Here is a 20,595-nt window from a genome sequence, read left to right on the forward strand (position 1 = left end):
ACAGAGCAGCTGATCAGCTGAAAACCTTTCCTCCTGTTTCCCCATTTTAACAGAGAAAAGAAAAGGGGTGGGAGGAACATTACATGAAACTGCTCCTGTTAGTGTCGAATTGCAAGTCTTATCCTCACAGCTTCAGGGCTCAGAGAAAGATGTCATTGCACACAGCTCCTCTTTTGCAGTTACACCGCTGACTAGAGCAGCTACACAGAACACCCCACATTGCTTCACTGCTGTCAACCATCACCAACCTGATCTTCCCTATAGGAGAGTGTTTTAAATACCACAAAAGTGATTCCCACTATGATCTAATCTACATCTAAACACAGCTTTCCTGAAATGAGAGATTGGCGTCTGAAAACACTCACTCCAGTGATAAGTGCATTGAATTTCTTTGAAATGATGCCAAAACAGATATGTTATTTGATGCATTTTTGTAGTTTGGTTCTGGATTTTTTTTTTTTTGGTAAACACTTAAGAAGTCAGAACAATTTTCAGATTATGCCTCAGGACTATCTAACTATGTTACTTCAACTATAAACAGGAGTAAAGTTTGCTCACTGTACTTCAGGAGAAGTTTTTGGTTTTTTGTAATGAGTTTGGCACAGAGATTAGAGGAAGTTGAAGTTACCTGGAGGAGAGAGGCCCAAAAGGTGTTCGGAAGCAGGACACTCCTCTTTGCCTTCGTTTTCTGAATGCTTGCTCTACTAGTTTGCCTTCAGAGGCAGGGTCAATTCGCCAAAAGGAGCCTTTTCCAGGCTCCTCCTGGGAGCGTGGGACTTTAATAAAGTAACGGTTCAAAGAGAGGTTGTGCCGAATGGAATTCTGCAGGAAGCAGAAGAATGAGATGATTATTTTACCATGAGGAAGCATATAACAAAGACAAATGGATTTTGCCACACAGCTTGGAAAAACAAAATCCACACTGCCAGAATCAGTGTTGAAGACAGAAACAAGTCAACTCACATAGCTCCAAAGGCACAGGAGAACTGCAAGAGAAAACCTGGGGAAATGTGTCAGTTTCTACCAACCATGCTGAAAGATGGGTTTGCTTGGTACTACACCATCACTTAAATACATCTGGAGCAAGGCAGTGCAGTGATTTTTCTGTGGAAAGCAATGAAAGCAGAGCTTTTGCTGAGGCATGGGGAAATCACTGTAAACCACATCAGAACTCTCTGAAAAGACAGGCTTATTCTAGGCAAGCAGAAAAAAAATAATGCCTGAGCCTGTGCTAACTGCTTACCTGCCAAATGATCACTGGGGTGCCCAAACATGCCCTAAAGGACACTGCATCTCATGGTAATCATAATGCAAGCCAGCCAACATGCGCTCAGACAGCTGTCTCTTAAGGAGAATCCATTATCTATGTGGCACTAGTCTAGCACTGTACGGGTCTCCAGATGTTGACAAAACTATTTATCCTTTTCATTGCAAAAGCCCACCTCTCACTGGGTGTAGCACTGTCTTTTGGGCTAGGGGAAACGCTCAGTAAGGCCAGGTATGCACAAGCTCATTCCTTTTCCACTTTCAAAACAAAACAAGAGCTTTTGTAGCAGCTTTAGACAAGCTCTTCACAAGCGAATGAAGCCTTACAATGCCACTGGTATGGGAGGGGAAAAGACAACTTCAGCCTCCACTGAAATGCAGCTCTCTTTGAAGCAGGACGCAGCAAGTGGTTCGCAAAGTACAACTCTGCCGAGCAGGTTAAGGCAGGAAGTGAATTCCACAATTAATTAGAACTGCAGGGAAAAGCCAGGGAGTCAGAAATGTATTTATTCCAACTGTACTCAAAGTGCACCAAGCAGTACTGCTCCTGCCAGTTGAACACAATGAAATCAGCAGCTGCAAGAGTCTTTCCAGCTGTATTAGTATATTATATTCAAATGACAACACCCATTTCAGAGGTGCGATGCCAAGAAAAAGTCTGAAAGCAGGTGGAGCTGAGGTTTCTGGAACTCAGAAAGCAGCCCTCAAGTGAACATTTAAGCTTGATTTAGCATGTGTTAACTAAATCCAAACTCTCCTACGAAGCTGGTCAGATTTCCTTTAATACCACAAGGAAGGCACAGACTCGAAATTCCCCAAGTTCCCATTCTGAGATTCAAAACTTGCGAACTGTGACTTAGGCAATGCAGTCGATACAATGGGAAAACAAAACATCTGTGATGATTTAAGGTGTTATAATTAAAAACTGGAACCTCAGTTTTACGCTGGCATCTTCTGCTTGGACAGATCACACCAGAGACAAGGTGAAGGATTAAGCAAGATTCAGGCAAGTATCTGGGCAGAGGAATGACTGACAGCAAGGATGTGGAAGAATAAAAAACAAAAACCAAAGACACATGACTACAGCATCAAAAGGGTTTCAGAAAGCAGTGAGCCCAATAGTAACACACTACATTGCCCTAGAAAGTATTTAAAAAAACCTAATCACCCACAAACTAGTTATCTTACATTAAACAAATTCACTCTGGGAATAGTCAAAGCAGCTCTATTCCCAGTGCCCCAAATCTTTAATAAATGCATTTCAAAGCAGATAAGCCCTGTCAAAGTAGTTTAAAAGCTTGTCAGTGTCAAGAACTCACCTGCCAGCCTTTGTCAGCAGTCCTGTAATATGGATAATGCTTGGTAATGTGGGCATAGATCCCACTTAGTGTTAATTGCCTATCCTGTGCTGAAGATATAGCCTGCACAATTAGCTGAGCATAAGAATAGGGTGGCTTGGACTCATCCTAAGGAAAAAAAACAAACAGAAATGTAGTCATTAACAAATAATTCCTACACTGGAGCGTACCAACCACCCAAACTAAAAAAGCACATTGGGCTGTAGTTTTCACAGATGTTAAGAGAGCATCAGGGGCAACTAGGAGCAGCATCACCCTCTTCCCTTTCACTCCTGTTTTATACTGCCACCTCCCAATTTAGCACAAGCATTTTTGTGCAAACAGGACTATAGGACTGAGCCAGATTAAAGTATCTCCTTCCCTCTCCCCATAAACACACACATAAAAGCTAACTTTAATCTGATTCCATTCCCCACTGAATTTATCACATGTGCTTATATCAGGCACAAGGAACTGGATCAGGACAAGCAATTGGAAGCAAAGAGTTAAGAGGGTGTAGGGTACGTTCACTGCTTTCAGTGTTCATGAAACTAAAGCCTTCAATTCCACCCAGCTACAACTACACTTTGTTAGAAAGGTCTCATGGAAGTATGCTATCAGCTCTCCTCCCAGCAACAAGCCCAACATGAAACTTGATCTTGTCCCTTCCCCTCTCCAGCAAGATTTGTTTCATTCTAGGAACTTTAATCTGTTTGCCAGATCTCATATTCCCAGCTCTTCATATTACTCCATCAAGAACAGCCCTTCTTGTCTCAAGGGAGAATTCAATCTACAAAAAAAAAAGCCATCTAGTATTGTGCTTCTCCACCCAATCCCAAATCAGGTGGTTTTGGATATAGACTTTTAACTTTGATCTGAAGATCAGCTCACCAAAATTAAATTCTATCATTATAACCAAGTTATTTTTTAATCTAAATTCCACTTGCTACTCTCCTCATTTAACGCTTGCTCAACAGGCCTTCGTGTTTGTTTTAAAGTCAGACTACAGATTTCTCATGGCAAGGATCTGGTTTCTTTCCCTGCTTCTCCTTTCTCCAACTGTGTTTTGAAAAATACCATTAATTAAAAGGAGAAAACAAGACTCTGAATTTTAATGCACTTCTTTACGTGTTCTTGATTTATCAAACAAGCAAAAAAGTTCTTCTCGCCTAACCATTTTAGTGAATGACTTGAATACATTTGGGGCAGCTAAGCAAGCAGATCTATCATCTACCACTACTAATAAGACGCTGGTTGGAAGGCATGGTCTCAAAACCCTGGAGGATGCTGTATACAGCTCCCTTATGGCCAGGGTATTCTTAGACCCCTTTTAACTATATCTAGCACTGGCAATAAACTGCCAGGTCTTAATAAGCCTCCTAGTGAGCACTGCTGGGTAAAGTAATGTTTCTCTGAACCTTTGGGCTGTCCCCGCCAGATGCATCTGCCTGCTGTTCTGATGCTGCTTTTGCGGCATACTCTGCTGCCAGCTGCAGATCCGAGGTAATGTTGTGAACAAAACGATATCCTGAGGATCCAGCACCACGTGGACTGGCTGGGCAAGAGTTGGGAACACTGGAGAGGCAAAAAGGAAATACAGTTATTCATTACTTCATTTATTAACAAGACACATAGTTCTTATTCTCTAAGGTACAGTAAAGTTCCCAGGTCACTGAGAAGCGGATATGCACTGGACTTATTTTTGCCTGTGGCTTACCCAAAGCACAGACAGATTGAGAAAAGCAACTGTCAGACATAAAACTGGTTTATCTACAAAATCCTGACACCACCTCCACAACACACACTTTCTGCAATCACAAGACAGCAGAGTCTCAAAGTATTAAACAACTCTGTGTTTAAAGAAGCACTTAAAACAATGAGGAACTTAAAACAACATACACTGTATCAGGGATGAATACTTAACTGAATAATAGCTTGCTTTTCTAACTTGTGAATGAACAACACACCACTCTCCTTATAAGACAAGTAATATTTAATCAATCCTTCTAACAGATATGGGCTATGTTCTTTTACAGTATCACAGTTAAAGTATCCAGTGCAGGCATCTGCCATGAAGGTCCCCGTCTAACGCAACACCCGAGCTTCAGAAAAATCATACCCTAATCAGTGCCACACAGCTAGAGACAGGCATTTCCTTGATTCAACAGCAAGCAAATGCAGCTAACAAAAGGGAGCTGCAATCACTAGTATACAACACTGAAGGTAGCTCACTCATCAGCTTTGGCTAGCACGGGGAAAAGACACATTTAGGGTCCCAGGGCCACCACAAGATGGCATTACAGGACCAACTACTGAGCAGGAAAGCCATGCTAAAGCTGATAAAAAGCTACAAACAAATAAAAGGTGGCTATAATTTGCAGCACCACTCAGCACACAGAAGTGAGTGCTACAAGATGAGAACTAATCAGAAAGGCTTGTCTAGGGATCACATATCCTTGATTTGTGGGGTTGGAAGGACAAGAGGAGAAGGATGAGTCTGGGAATCTGAAGTTCCCTTTCTCCGTCTTTCCTCTGTTCTGTGCTCTCTGGCATTAAGGGGTGCAATGACAGAGCAGCATGACGCATAGCCAAATCCCAGGATTACATATGTCTTCTACATAAGAGCAAAGAAACAGTGAACAAAAAAGCAAAACAATACACAGAAGATTTACATAGCAAAACAAGCAGTTCAGATTGTATGAAAAGATGCAAACTGAAGCCCACAGCTGGGAACCAGAATTCAGTAAAACTGGCATAAACAATCCTCTTACCAGTCAAATGCCCAACAGCAGTGCTAACCCTGACACAAATAAATGCAGTAACTGACACTCATCAGAGCACTGTGCTAAATGCTGCACAAAAACCACAGAACATGGTCCCTTCCTCGAAAAGGTGACTGTCTAAACAGCTTCCCACACACACATGTACACATGCAGACAGAAGGGAAACAGTGCGACAACCCTTGTTTGCTCAACGGGCAGTACCTTCGGTGCATAAGCAATCTGACAGTGTAAGGAATGACTGTTTCCTACCACAGTCCAGCCTGTAAATGAGAAGTGCTGCTTCTCCTTGTGGTGTCTTTGCAAATGGCTGCAGTGCTGAACTCAGCACAACCGAGACTGATTTCTTTTAAAAGTGAATTACAGGATGGGGGGGGGGGGGGGGCAGAGAAGAGGGAAAGGGCCACAGAAATACTCAACCACAACAGAAGTTTGCAATAGGAAACCCAGCCTCACCCATCTCCCATATACTAGCCAAAGTGTTGCACAGCACCTGGTAACCCTTTCAGCACTCATTGATAGTCCTTGGCATGAATGGGTGATGCTGTTCAGAAGCGCAGCAGGAGGTGCAGCTTTCAGGAGGTGCAAAGTATATGATGTTCATGAGTCAATATGTATAAATCTCCCTTTGCCAGAAATAAAGGCATTTCTTACCTAGTCTTTCAAAAAGCAGAGACCTGTTTGTGCAGGAAAATGAATCAAAGTTCATTATTCCATGCTTTGAGCCCACTTGGGAAGTGGATAATGCTAAACCACAGAAGACACTCTTGATGTCTTCATATTCACATGGGGAGCTGGTGTGATTTAATTATTCTGCTGTCATTTTTCAATAGCTTCTCCACATACATTGCCTATAATGTGTAGATAATTACAAACAAAAGCCATTTTCATACACGAAACAATGACAAACCAAAAACACAGCAATTCTTTTTATCTTTATGTTTGGCACCCGAACAATTATTGTAACACACGGATGAGGTATGGAATAGGATGAAACAGAGTTTTCTGATTTTGTTCTTTGTCTGCAGAAATACATGAACAGCAAGCCACAGAGGCAGTACCCAAAACTCAGGTCAAAGATATAGAAGAGAGAAAAGTTCTTCAGTAAATCCATGCTCTGCACAGAGCTGAGAGAAAAGTTCTCCAGTAAATCCATGCTCTGCACAGAGCTGTATTTCTTCACTTTTAAAAAAAACAAAAAAAACCCAAAACCAAAAAAACTAGTATGGCTTCAAAGATCGTCCCATCCAGTTCAGATACAAGAATGGATTAGCTTCTTCAAGATCAGCAGAGCAAGTAGTCCAGCTTTTGCTGTTCAAATTTTAGCTTCTGAGGTTGATAATGAGTTGATAATGAGTTTTAAGCACGATCTCTTGCTTTAAAAAAAAAAAAAAAAGGAAAAAAAAAGAAAAAAAAGAAAAACAAACAACAAAGGGAGAAACCCTTACCCTGCAGGGCTGTGATCTCCAACCTAAAGTGTTGTTAACTTTTAGAAAAGCCAGCCTCTCCCAGTAGGTAGTCACTGAAGAACACGATAGTCCCCTAAAGAAGCATCTATTGCTTGGGACAGCCACAGCAGTAACTCAGGATTTGGAAGAGGTATTATTCTTTTACCAGAATGGAACATTTGTCCAGGTAGACCTGCTTCCTTTCAGCCTGGATCAATGTTCAAATCAAGAAACATGGGTACAGATCAAACAACAGGAACTTTTAGCTGCTCCATGCAAAGAGACAGGGTAACACACAGTGCTAAGCATTCAAGCTCTCAGTCAATCATAAGAGAGCTTTTCAGAGGGAAGGGAGAAAGAGCTGACTACTGGAAAAAAAGCAAGGAGACACAATCTGTTATCCCCCCAACATGGGACAGAAAGAGTGAAGAAACAGGTTTACTAAAAATACCCCTCTGAGGGTTAAGTTAAAATTAAACATTAGTGCAGTCAAAAGAAAACAAGCAAACACAATGCAGTGACATCAGTTTCCTGGAGTTCCTGGAATTCTCCTCACCACCCAGAGCCGGGGGCCGGCCAGGGATGCTTGCATGCACTCACACCCCCTTTAAAAATATTAGGGAACAAAGAGACTTCTCCCTACAAACACCTGTTTGTGCTATAAAACAAAAATCAAGTGTGGGGACAGTGATTACGATTTGCTGGATATTAATATTGCATCAATACTTGGCAATAACTTGATCCACTTCGATACTATAACCTTTTACTGAAAAAAGTATAGCTAGGTCTGCAATTTCACCCAGCTCTCAGACATCCTAACTTACTGCTGTGATCCATGCTTACTGTCCATGCAGGCAATCTTAGCTTACAAGCAACCCAAGCTTATTTGGGTTAAGCTTGTCTGTTACAGAAGAGAACATTCTGGAGAGGAAGCAAGTGTTTTATACCATTGAAAAGACACACAGAGCACATAAGCAAACCAGCTGCAGTTACCCAGTCTTAATCCCGTAGCACCATGGTTAATGCCCCCAGTCCCAAAGATGTTTGATACCACTGAGGATTCAGCATCTCAACTTGAAACACTGACTACAGGCAGCCATTGAGCTGCAGTTCCCCAAATACCATGCTGGGAGTCAGCTTCAGAATCAGACTACAACCACGTGCTGAATCATATCGGTCCTTTGCAGCATGTTTTCCATTTAATGTTTAACCCTTCTTCAGCTGGAATGCCAGAAAGATGAGGGCTGAATGCAGTGCCTGCAATACATTCACCCATGTAACACGCAGAATGCCTTTTAAACACAGGGCTTAACTTCTGGCTATTAAGAACGTAACAGGTCTTTGTAGCATCATGATTCACTTTCAACTCCTGCCAACAAGAATCTAGCTTCTCAAGTTCACAGCACTTTCTAGCAACAATTAAGTCTTTAAACACCAGCTATTAGCGAATACATACAACTTACTGCATTTGTGCTGGAATGTCCAAAATCAGTTTGCTTTAACTAAAGAATCAGAGTGCAAAAAATAGGATGTACCACTGTGTGCATGGGGCGTCCATACCCAGGATGCTGTGTGTCATTTGTCTCTTCTCATTTCAAAAAAAGGATACAGCAGATCCAGAGAAGGTACTGACAGGGACAACTAGGATGATCAGAGATACAGAACAGATTCCATAAAGGAGACAAATAGTTTAAGACAGAAGCTGAGGTGCAAGGTGACAGAGCCTATAAAAATAAAGCCAAGAGGACGTGTTCAGCTCCTGGCCTCTTCCAATAGAAGAGATGGTGAACACGAAATGAAACTAAGTAGCATGTCCAAAACAAGAGAAAGTGCTTTTATGTTTGTAGTTACACTGTGGAACCACATGCTGTAGGACAGGGCTGATGCTAAAAGTTTATGTGAATGCAAAAGGCCATTATACAAATTCTTGGGCAAAAGAGGAAGACGGGGAATCCATCAAGGGCTTTATTAGATAGATGGTCAGGAAGTCCCTGCTCTGAGGCAGTCCCTGATCCAAGAAAAAGGTGGAGGCAGACTGCACTTAAGTTAGCATTACTCTATTTTCTGTGTTCTTATATTACCCCAAAGATACCCATCTGAGGCAGAATACCGGGCTAGAAGGATCTGGTGCCTGAGCACATATAGAGATTCTTATGCAAAAGCTTCCAGACTCTCTCAATACTAGCTACATTCTACAAACTGGGAAGAAAAAAATAAAAATGAAGCAACAAGTGGTTAAATGATTTATTTACAGTCATATTACAAGTCTATGAACAAACTGGGAACAGAAACACTCCCAAACTGCAGTGCCAATCTCTCCAGAAGGAGGGGCAGTAGGAAAATGCAGGGAAGTTGCCCTATTACTTAATTTGATTCTTTTCTGCAAGAATGGTATCTGTAGGGATCAAGTTATAGGGGCTTAATTTAAGCCAGGTATATGGATAAAGCACATACCCCTCTATGACAAAGAGGAAAGATTACCTGGGATCCCACATAAAATTGTTCACCTGACTTGGCATCTGCATTGCTAAGGAGGAAAAATCCCATCTCTTCGACTTTGTCGTTTAGGATATGGTATGCACATAGGCAGTGCCTTTGAAAAACACTTAAGTGCGCATTTGTGAAGCAGGTACAAGAGACATAGCAGTGATAGAGTTAAAACCTTGGCAACGTTGCCAACATACAGATTCCTGTCTGAATAAGCAATTTTTTTTAAGCCCCTATTGAATACAAAGGGAGAGTCCCTGTTTCTTAAAATCTTCCTCAGTCTCCTCAAATGCAAATTGCAGGTGCATTGCCCTGCACACAAGGACTATGGTTTGACAAATGCCACAAACCTCAGACTACCCCTGTATTCCATTTCATGAGTCTGCAAGAAGGGGCACCAAAAGACACAGGGACACTTTTTACACGCAATAAGCGAGAATCAGGTCAAAGTACAGCACTTCAGCTTGCGAAATGAGCATTTCCATGATACACCAATCAGTGATAATGGGTGAGAATCCTCTGCCGCTCTCTCCTTCCCCAGTCTAGCCCCAACATTGTAACTCAAAGAAAGGCAAGTCCTTGCACGTTGCATGTTTCAGACAGGTTTCAGAAACAATCACAAGTGGTGAGACTGCCAAACCAAGCTGGATTTTGATGTGAAAGGAAAAAATCTGAGAGCTACCCTGCCTGCTTAACACCGAAGAAAAACAAAGCTGTTGAACAAGCCACAGTGAAAGTCAGCTACCCGCAAAGGTTGAAATTCTTATTACTTGTCTGTGCTCCAGTGGTTCCCCTCTTCAAAAGGAAGTGAGCTCACTCCGACCGTGAATTCAGTGAACATTTTCAGGGGAAGAGGAAGTACTCATATAGCTGGTGACATCTGCAACCTTTCCTCCAGCACATGGCTTGGCACATCTCCTCTAGCACATGGTCCATTATCTGAAATAAACATGCGTAGGAACTCCCAAGCCCAGTACAGATTGTTGCTTTTCTTATGTGATGTATATGCATCACACTAGTTGGCTTGTGGTTTGGAGACAAGGGTGATTAAAAATAATCACCAGTCTGTCCAATTGTGGGAGTTACCCGAGCTGTATATTCTGCCCGAATGCAGGAAGTAATGGATAACCGAGACAATGCAAAAGAGCCTGCAAAAAGCCTGCCTTGGAGCTCTTCACCGGCTCTTCAGTTAAATGGCTAATAGTGCTATAGGAAGAAGGAAAGCCTGAATGAAATAGAGCAGGCAATATTTATGCATCCTGTTCCAGTGAGTGAACGCATCCACTGAAGTCAGGGTTCATTCAGCTTCCCACTACATACCTTTAGAGGAAATGTGCAAGTTCAGATTAAATCCAATCCCAAGTGTTCTGAAACAGTGTCGTACGGCTGTCCTAGAGCCTATTAGAAAGCACTCCCTTTTTCCAAGCCAAGTCTGAATCAAAGCATAGCCAGCATTTGCATGTCATCTATAACACAGCTCACACCCACACAGTCTTCTATCATGCTTTATGGAATAAAAGCTCGATACATAATTTATCTACTACACACTCTTGGAAAGTAGTAATTACATTATACATGCATAAAAATCAGACAATGAATTTAAATGACCTGTTAAAGGCCACAAAACAAGTTGGTGGCTAAGCCAAGATAAGTGCAGTTCCTGGAGTGCAGGCCTCAGTAATTCCACTATCAGAGCATGCAACATGTTACTGAACTAAATTTGCCTAGTGAAAATAAGGAAAAAAGGTTTAAAGAATATAGCTTATGAAACCATGGCAATTCAGCTCACATCAAACTTATAAAATAGAAGATGCAGAAGGATACCAGCTGATCTTTCATTATTCATACCATTAAATTAATTGTAAACTATGTATCGACCCTTCTAGCAACCGCCAAACATGGGCAGGCACATAAGTACTAACAATTAAAGTACAAATTGGGGTCCACACACAAGTATGTACCAGTTTAGCTATTAGCACAGAACCTCACCAGACACTTTCCAAACAATGGTTCTCACAGAGCTCTGAGGGCTCTTCCTCCTCCATGTCAAAGAATTTTTTTTTTTTTTTACTGATAAAGACCATGTGTGTGAGCTAACTATCCATGCCCTTTCAGTGAAAAAACAAACAAAACAAAGTGTTCAAGCCCAGTCATTCTGGTGCAGAGATAAGCCAGAAGTAGCAGCTGTAAAATATGAATAACGATACTAACCTCCATAGTACAGCATTTAATATTTCTTTATTGTAGCTTTTTTAAATATTTATCAGTGAGAACATAATTGCTGTTTAGAATAGGGAAGCATGTACAGAGAAATAATTTCATCTTCATCAATACTAAAAAAAACCAACCCTGCGGGGCAGTGCTGGAAAGAGATGCTATTTGGAAAACTGAGTTAAGTTAATACTACAGGGTCATTAACACCAACTGGAAGATAATAAAAGGAAAACTAAATACTGTAAACCTAAACTCCAACTTGGCATGACTCTGAGACCAGGAATAGGCTCCTACATCACACCTTGTCCCTGTGGATCTGTTTATAATCCAAGCACAAGCCACTCTGGGGACTAGATTGCAACACGTTTATGGAGTCACATTCATACACATATCATGGACATAACAGCAAAACCAGGCAAAGCTAAGTGTTTGTAGCACAGGTGAGGAACTTCGTATCACCAGTGTCACCCAGAGAGGATCCTCCAAATGCAAGCTGCAGAACCTTAACACCATGTACCAGAAGACCGTCCCTTAACTCCTTAAGTTGTGAATCAGTTGTATCTCCCAGCAGGCAGAGCTGAATTTAACCAAACTACACATGGCTTTCACACAGCTTTTCAATGCCTTGAATCTACTGAGAAGAGATTTGGTGCTACTCTGCCCTTTCTTACGTGGTGTAAAATGGCAGGCTGTTTCTATCAATTTCTTACAACCACAGTGGCCTTTTCCTTTTTGGAACATGCAAGTCTGACTTTTTTAAAAGGAATTTTGAACTCAAAGCAGGAAGAAATAAGCCATGCCTGTGTGTAAGCCTCACAGCATGCTGCCAACCAACATGTTCCCTTAAAGCTGTACAACAGCATTCAAAACACATCTACAAACGGCCCCTCCCGGAGATAAAATACCTAGCTAAGAAAACAGTGGACACATTTCTCCCTAGGAGTAAGCAGGAATCTTGCTTTGCAAAGCTGCTGAGGGTGGCAGGTTTGGTTTTAACTAAAGCTCATTCCCTCTCTAGGCGGTGCACTTTGCAGAGGGAAAATAAATAGGCTGGAACAAACCCAGAAGCTCGCAGGGGGGGAACCTGCAGGGAAGCAAGCTGCAATGTAAACAGGGAGGCAGAGCAGGGCCGGGGGTCAGGAGGGCAGGGCTGGATCTGGCAGTGGGAGCGCAGGTACAGCCCCTGCCCTGCACCGGGACAGAGGCAGGAAAAGGGGGCCAGGAGCCACTTTCCAGAAAGGAAATTTCACCCTGCCCAGGATTTCCAAACTGCAATAATTTTCCATGGGCCAATCAGGGAGGAGCGAGGCAAACACACCAAATTAGGAAAGTAAATACTAGAAGGGGGAGAGGGAGGAGGAGAGCCCAGCTCATGCAACCACCTCCCAAAGCCAGAGATGGGAGCGGGGTGTGGGTCCCATGCTGTGCCCCTGCCAGCCCTCCCAGCCCTGCCCTTGGGACGGGGGAGAGGACACTGTGCCAGCCTCACCCACCACTGTGAAGCCACCAAGATAGCAGAGCTGCCCTGAAAGCCAGATGGCCAGAATGCATAGCTACATGCCCCCCAAAGAGCATTCCCTTCTTTCTCAGGCAGAAACACCCAAATCACTTCCCAAAGCCTGGCCCACAGGGTATGAGAGCTGCAAGACCCTTCCAGGGGTGAGGGGAAGGTTGAAGGGGCTCATCAGGGATGTTTACAAACGTGTCAGCCCCTCCTTTGTAAGAGGAACTCGGAAACGAAAGGGGTTTGGCAAGTGAAACCTCAGATGTCTTTTGAGGTTTTCTGAAGACTTGGCTGGATTAGCTTCTGCTCAAGACAAACGGATGCAATCATTAATCATCCTTAGTAAACACACTGTTAGGGGCAGAGCACAATTCAATGCTACTATTTCCACTTTCTCCTTATGCAAAAGAAACATTCTCGGGGAGTCAAATATCAGTTGCAGGCATATGCCAGAGTCAAAAGATACAGCCTCTGTTAGTAACACAAACCACACTGTGCTGCTTTGCGCAAGATGACTGAATGGAAACTAACTACCATATGTTGGCAAAGAAACCATTCCCCTCCCCTCCCAGCAACAAGCTTCATCTAAAAAGGGAAGGTTAAATATAAACTAAAAGCAGGGCCTGAACAGAGGGCTAAAACCACAGCTACCTCCAGCCCCCTCTTTCTAGAGTATCTGCACTGCACATCTGTGCAGCTCTGCAAGACTGGCGGAAAAACCCCAACAAGCAAGCGCCTCCAGACCTACGCAAAACAAAACTGGCTTCATTGTGACACTGAAGTAATTCTCAGCCATGTACATTTGAATACTACTCACTGAATTAGTGCTATCAGAAGATGTTTGTGTATTATACCTTTTTACAAATGTACAGACAAGAAAACAAACCAAAGGCTATTACTATTACCAGGTACACTCTTGCTATTCTGAGGCCCTGCATGCTTTAAAACTCTAATACATCATCCTATACCACGAGTCTACTTTACTTTATAAAATTTACTGTACTTCAAGTAACAGCTTTAATGTTAAAAGAGATTACACTGCAACTCCATAACATCAACTCTTTGCCGAGAAAGAAAGAAAGAAAACACTCCAGACAGTAACTTCATGTTCAGGTTATTTCTATTGCACATTCATGAATCAGGTAATTTACAAAACCAGATACTCACAGATGTACATTCAGGTTGCTACAGCCCCTCAGTACGTGGTCAGCATCCTACCCCAATTTCCTTCTATTCCCAGGAAACCACGTGCCAATGGCCACCCTTGTGCCCAAGTTCAGATAACACCAGCACTACCCAGAAACAACAGAATATTTTTGACATAAAAATAAAACAGGCAGGCTTAACATAGAAAGTATTTGCTTGCTTTCTTTTCTCAATGCATATAGGTAGCTCTTCATAGATATTTCTAATTCCACTGCCAGACTAGTAACTCTATAGCGTGAAACTAACACTCAAGTTCCCCCCTGAACCCTTTGAGCTCTTAAACAAAACTCTTCTGCCCAACTTCCAGCCACCATAACAGTTTTTAGCAGCCTTCCATAATTTTGAACACCAGCTATTTAACTAGCTATTTTTAATAGGGCATTTCATACGCACCAAGTATACCAAACAAAACATGGCTGACAGACTGATGCCAGAAAACACAGATGGAGTTTCCAGAAAGCACACTTTGGATAGTTAACATCTTACCTGATAGTGCCTGTGGGGGATGGGAGGGGACTGACCACACTCCGGAGATCCGGCTCCGGGATGTGAATCTTCAGAGGCGATATTTGAGGGTAAAGTGGCCGAAGGGGAGGCGATGAGGCTTCCTCTTTTGCTTCCTCTTTATGGTATAAAGATGTGAACTGGATCTTTATAACCGTGCTAGGGAATCGGAAAGTACATCTGTAAGGGAAAGAAAGGGAAAAGTCAGTTTCACACACGATACTAAACATATTTAAGTGTTTTTGTATGCAACTGGTGAATCATTAATTCATTCATAGCACAGAAGTCCACCATTCTCTAGGGCATATTTCTGCCCAGTGTCCTGTGCAGAATTACTGATCATTCATAAATCTCTGTAAATGTATCATAGTGTATCATGTATCACCTAGTGATCAGATGCAAGCTGAAGGTTTGGGTAAGTTAAGTGATTTCCCCAAGGCCATGTATTCAATCAATGACTAAGCAAGATGCAGAACCATAATGACAAACTCTTGGGTTCCTGCTATATCAAGGACTCAGATTTATCTTTTATTAGCTCCTTGCACATAACTCAGGAAGATAGAAGTTACTAGAAAGAATCAAACAACAAGCAACATGGAGGAAGAAAGCCATAAAATCCAGACAGAGCAACAAACAGCCTCCAGGTAAGAAGAAAGTGCTATTTAAAGACTTGCCTCTACATATTGTATAACTAATACCCATTTATATCTCTGCATATGATGCTAAAGGATCATGTAGCAGGTTTCAGATTAAAATACATTCATTTAGCAGTGCCTCCCTTTGGACAACATGGGTTATTGCTAGCAGGGTCAGAACAAGGCCCTTGCAAGCCTACAGTGCCTCATTTCTTCTCTAAATAACACTTCTTTCCCGTTGTTATTTAGGAAGGGGGTGGGGTGGGGAAATCACACATCTACAACTATTGCCTCTAGGAGATGCTGGGAAATTCAAAAGGAAGCAAGCACTGACATTTTCCATATTTGAACAGAAAGCTTTCTAATTTATAGTATCTACAATAGGCACAGGGCTGTAAGAGTGAGTGTTCTGCAATTCTTCTTATTGTGCTTTAATTAGACAATAATGTGCAATCAATACAAGCTTTCCAGGGATCATTTCACTGATACTAAGGTTAAAGCAGCAGGAAATAAAAAACAGGTTTCACCGTGGGAAAGGCCAGCACAGCACAGTAATTGTGCTGGCTTCCAGCATCTTGCCTATAGAAGGAAACGAAGGGACTCGGGCAGTGTTATTCTAGTACTGTAAGTGCTGGCGTAGGCTGAACATAATTCTTTTAACCAGTGCATTATTGAATCCTGCCAGGTAATAGAACAAGGTGGCAAGCAAGTAAATCTGTATTTGTGACCACCTTATCTTAATGCTGCTATCAATAGAAATGCAGAGAAACATCCTGTTACAGCTCTAAAAACATACTCTCTTGCTCTTGGTTCTTCTGCACAAGCTAGTTCTGCTGTAATGTTCAGAAACCTGCCGTGAAGAGTATAAAATTATCATTCAGGCATGGGAAGCTCATTCCCATCTCCCACCTCATCTCTCAAATGAGCTGGCTCAGCATTCAGCAGCTTGGACTTACAATGGCTCTGCTACATACAGCAGGAGTTTGCACTGCATTTAATTCACTTCAGAGGTCCTGCCACCTGCACTCATTAATGCATTAAATAAGAACATCATTGCTGGCAATGCAGCCTAATTGTGTTTATCTAACCCTTCTAAACAGGATTCCCTGCAGACTCAATACAAACACACAATTCAAAACAGCAGAGTGTCTGTGCCTTGCAATGTCTGCCAGCAGCAGGCACACAGCTTACTGAGATGGACCTGAAGCAAGGCAGTTGAACCACTACTCTGGATTTAAAGCTTTCATACTGCCACATGGATTTTCTTGTAGGAAAAAAAAAAACCAAACCCAGAGAATACATAAATTCGCAGTGAGCGTCACATGAACTAAGTAAGGCTCAATACCAGTATGAGCAAAACTTCATCATTTCTCAAGCCCTTACAGGGAAAAGCTGAGCTTTCTTTCACAGAGCAATGGAATTCTTTGCTGTAACACCAGGTGCTCAGCATTTTTCAACATCTGAGTCAAGGACAAATCAGTCCTTGTTTAACAGTGTTCAGTGCAATCCCAACCTGCTGCTGATCTCAACAGGCCTGACTGCACAGAGCCCTAAGGCAGTTATGCAGCACTGTTGAGGCCAGAAGATCCCCACTGCAGCTGCATACCAGTAAGAAGCTCTATCCTGCTGCCACGTAAGTCTTCCCTTTCAGAAGGGTCCAGTAATGCAAGATCCACATCTCCTACATGTTACTGCTTCCAGATGATGGTGCAACTAACCCCTCAATTCTACTATACTCACTGATGCTGTAACACTGTTACACAAGGCAGCAATACCTGCACCCAAAACACTGCAGTTCCATCAGTCTGCAGGTATGGGCAATCTTAAGAAAACCTGTTACTTTTCCAAAACCATGAGTCAACCTGAAATATGAAGTCTAAACTAACCCAGTAAACGTGTGCTGAAAAGGCCCATTTAACAATGCTTTTCCCTGAAAGCCTCCCCAAAGCCACCCGACGCAGCCACGTGACTTACCCGCATCTCAGATTGGAAAGAGGGAAGAGAAACAGAGAGGCTGGGTTGGGCTGACTACACAAGCAAACAATTTGTAGGCTGCTGTGATTTCGTTTTTAGAAAGACAGGCTTCCCAATCCACTAAAGCAGAACCCAGGACATACAACTAGCTTTCACAGAATATGCTAGCTAGCATGTACATGGCCATTTTGTAAGGAACCAGTCCCAGAAAAATCAGAGAGTGGATATATGCAAGGGTGCTCACAGCTTTAGAAGGCTTCTGCAGCCTGGTCTGTGCTGGCTTCCAGTATTGACGCTGCCTGCAAAGCCAAGGTGCCAGTAATTTATCCGAATTTATGCTTTTAGTGCTGTAAAAACCTGGGACCCAAGAAATGGAAATGCAATGCAAAATAGATTGTAAATTCCTGCAAAACTCCTCCCCTCCCTCAGGGGTGAGAAAGTGCCTGGGATTAACATTATTGTTCCAGTCTCTATCACAACCACCACAGTAATGCAAACAGTGACAACAGCACAGCCCAAGACATTACTTCAAATCAGCATCAGCATACACACACTAATACTGGGGAACTGTGTCAATGAGAAATGGGAAAAGCATGATTTCTGAATCATCTTGTCACAGGAAGCTCACTTTTCATTACACTGAACCTGAATGCAGTTTTAATGAGCTTTTCTAATTGTTCCCTTAATTAACCTCTTTCCAACCAAAAGAGGATAAACTCAAATTGTATCAGGTAGTCCTATTTAGGAGTGAGGCACATTAACGCAGGATTTAAGCCTATGAGAATTATACTTCTACAGAAGATAAGCAGGACAAGACAGCCCAAGCAGAACAGAGCATGCATTCCTTAAGATTACTGTATATATTTCAAGTTATTTAAACTGAATTATACTATTTGAGCCATGTTACATGATTCTTATCAAAGATGCATAGCAATTACTACTACTGCTTAACATTTCCATCATGAGAAGATCAATCTGAAAGCACAGATTAGACTCAACATAAAAAGCATAATGAAGTTAACTGGTATTTCCAAGGGTGCCCAAGAGGCAACTCTTTTAAGCACCTTTGAAATTTCCAGCTGATTAGAGGGGTACATTAATGGTCTGCAAAATCTCTTGGTCTTGGTACAGGCAGGAAGCAACCTGCACCAGTTCCAGAGCTGCTGAGTTTTACTCAATAACCTGTTACAGACAGGTACATCCTGCAGTCCCTGGCCATATAAACCATATGTATTGTACTCATACAGAGCCATAGTATGTTGCATACATCAATTCCTTGTGGGAAAGAATTCCCATTTCTCTAGGATGCCTTGCAAGACAGTGAGAATAGAAAGGGTTTTTTTTGTTTGTGTTAAAACTAAAAACAAACACACACACCCCAACCTCCATAACCTCCATAAGCTGCATAGAAACAATTCTTGCCTTATTAGATTACAGGCAGGAGAAAGTCAAAGAAAATGGATTGCTGGCTCCCTGCTGCATGCTTGAGTTCACAGACTCCATAGCACTCGCTGAATGCATGCTATATATACATTGGAGACCAAGGGGAAGAGAAGGAGTGCACATGCCACACATGGTTACAGTGATATAAAAGATGTTGCTAGAATTGTTTTAAACAAGACAGATTTTCCAAAAGTTTCCTGGACAAGCTCTTCACACTGACAACACAGCACCCATGCTATTAGGCATCCTTCATGTGGTGAACCAGTGACAGTGACCACAAGCATTTCATCTACATAAGGTCTGAAAATAAAGTGCTAAGAAACACTAGACTTTACATAAACAGTCACCCCTAAAGCAGACTTCAGGAAAAATGGTTACGTAAAAAACCGAACAAAATTACTCCATACCCTGCATGACTCTAAGAAGCAGACATACTCTCCCCCTCCTCAAAGAACCTTTTACTCACGGATGCAAAGGAAGTGGAGATGCATTTGCCAAAACATAGTACCAGGTTCAATAGAAGCTATTACAGTCACCAATTTCTTTGTTAGAGCACCCTGAGTGCTGTTCAACACCAAATGACTTCTGCTAAGATCTGCTGCATAAAAGCAAGAAAAGGCTATTTAAAGATTTTAAAAAGAGACAGGAAAGTGTGCTGGATTTATGTTTTTACATTTACAACATGGAAAACACAGTGACAAAATGCAGAAGACAAATAATGAAAAAGCCAAAGTGAAACATATATATAAAGTATATATATACACAAATATATATATAAACCCTGGAATGATATTTTTATATATTATGTAATATATAAAAGCATGTGTTATGTTATATATAAACATCATTCCAGTTTATTATGCAAAAGGGAATAACCAGAAAAGTAAGTTGGAAGACTGCTACACATGCATTGTCATCAGCAAGTACCATCTTTGTCTACTTTATCTTGCCATAATTTATGAAATCCTGTTATTCCTGAATGTTGCAGATATAAAAGCACCAGTAGCATGTGTTACAAACAGTGCCGAGGTGCAGGTCAAGCGAGAAACACTGTAGGAAGTGCTTTGTTAAAAATAACACTTTTCACAATTTGAATCAGAACAGTAACACAGACCCAAGGTTCCATTCAAAAACATAGTTAAGCATCATTGTCTCCCTTTGCCACAACTGCCACTTTTTCTTTTTAAACTTGCAGATACTATTACCATACCAGCGACTCTCACTATCTAAATCTTTCCCTCTGCCACTCTGACTTTATCAGAAATTGTGTGGCCAGCAGGACCAGGGCAGTGATTGTCCCCCTGTACTTGGCACTGGTGAGGCTGCACCTCGAATACTGTGTTCAGTTTTGGGCCCCTCGCTACAAGACAGACATTGAGGGGCTGGAGCGTGTCCAGAGAAGGGCAACGAAGCTGGTGAAGGGTCTAGAGCACAAGTCTTATGAGGAGCGGCTGAGGGAACTGGGGTTGTTTAGCCTGGAGAAAAGGAGGCTGAGGGGAGACCTTATCGCTCTCTACAGCTACCTGAAAGAAGGTTGTAGTAAGGTGGGGGTCAGTCTCTTCTCCCAAGTAAGAAACGATAGGACAAGAGGAAATAGCCTCAAGTTGTGCTGGGGAGGTTTCGACTGGATATTAGGAAAATTTCTTCACCTAAAGGGTTGTCAAGCATTGGAACAGGCTGCCCAGGGAACGGGTGGAGTCACCATCCCTGGAGGTATTTAAAAGACGTGTAGATGTGGCACTTCTGGGACATGGTTTAGTGGTGGACTTGGCAGTGCTAGAGTAATGGTTGGGCTTG

The 20,595-nt window shown here is 42.2% G+C and overlaps 1 protein-coding gene across 2 annotated transcripts in view; it reads right to left on the bottom strand.

Annotated features, from left to right (window-relative positions):
* Nucleotides 1-20,595, bottom strand: part of FOXK1 (forkhead box K1) — a 57,988-nt gene that overhangs the window by 15,884 nt on the left and 21,509 nt on the right. For both annotated transcript variants that reach the window (XM_052772485.1, XM_052772487.1), the window contains exons 2-5: nucleotides 14,729-14,926; nucleotides 4,022-4,178; nucleotides 2,586-2,732; nucleotides 629-822 (exon numbers count right to left, since the gene is read on the bottom strand). In XM_052772485.1, coding sequence (XP_052628445.1) covers nucleotides 629-822; nucleotides 2,586-2,732; nucleotides 4,022-4,178; nucleotides 14,729-14,926 — 696 coding nt within the window. The remainder of the gene's footprint in view (nucleotides 1-628; nucleotides 823-2,585; nucleotides 2,733-4,021; nucleotides 4,179-14,728; nucleotides 14,927-20,595) is intronic.

The sequence above is a fragment of the Harpia harpyja genome, chromosome 21 (assembly GCF_026419915.1).
Source record: "Harpia harpyja isolate bHarHar1 chromosome 21, bHarHar1 primary haplotype, whole genome shotgun sequence".
Taxonomy (NCBI): domain Eukaryota; kingdom Metazoa; phylum Chordata; class Aves; order Accipitriformes; family Accipitridae; genus Harpia; species Harpia harpyja.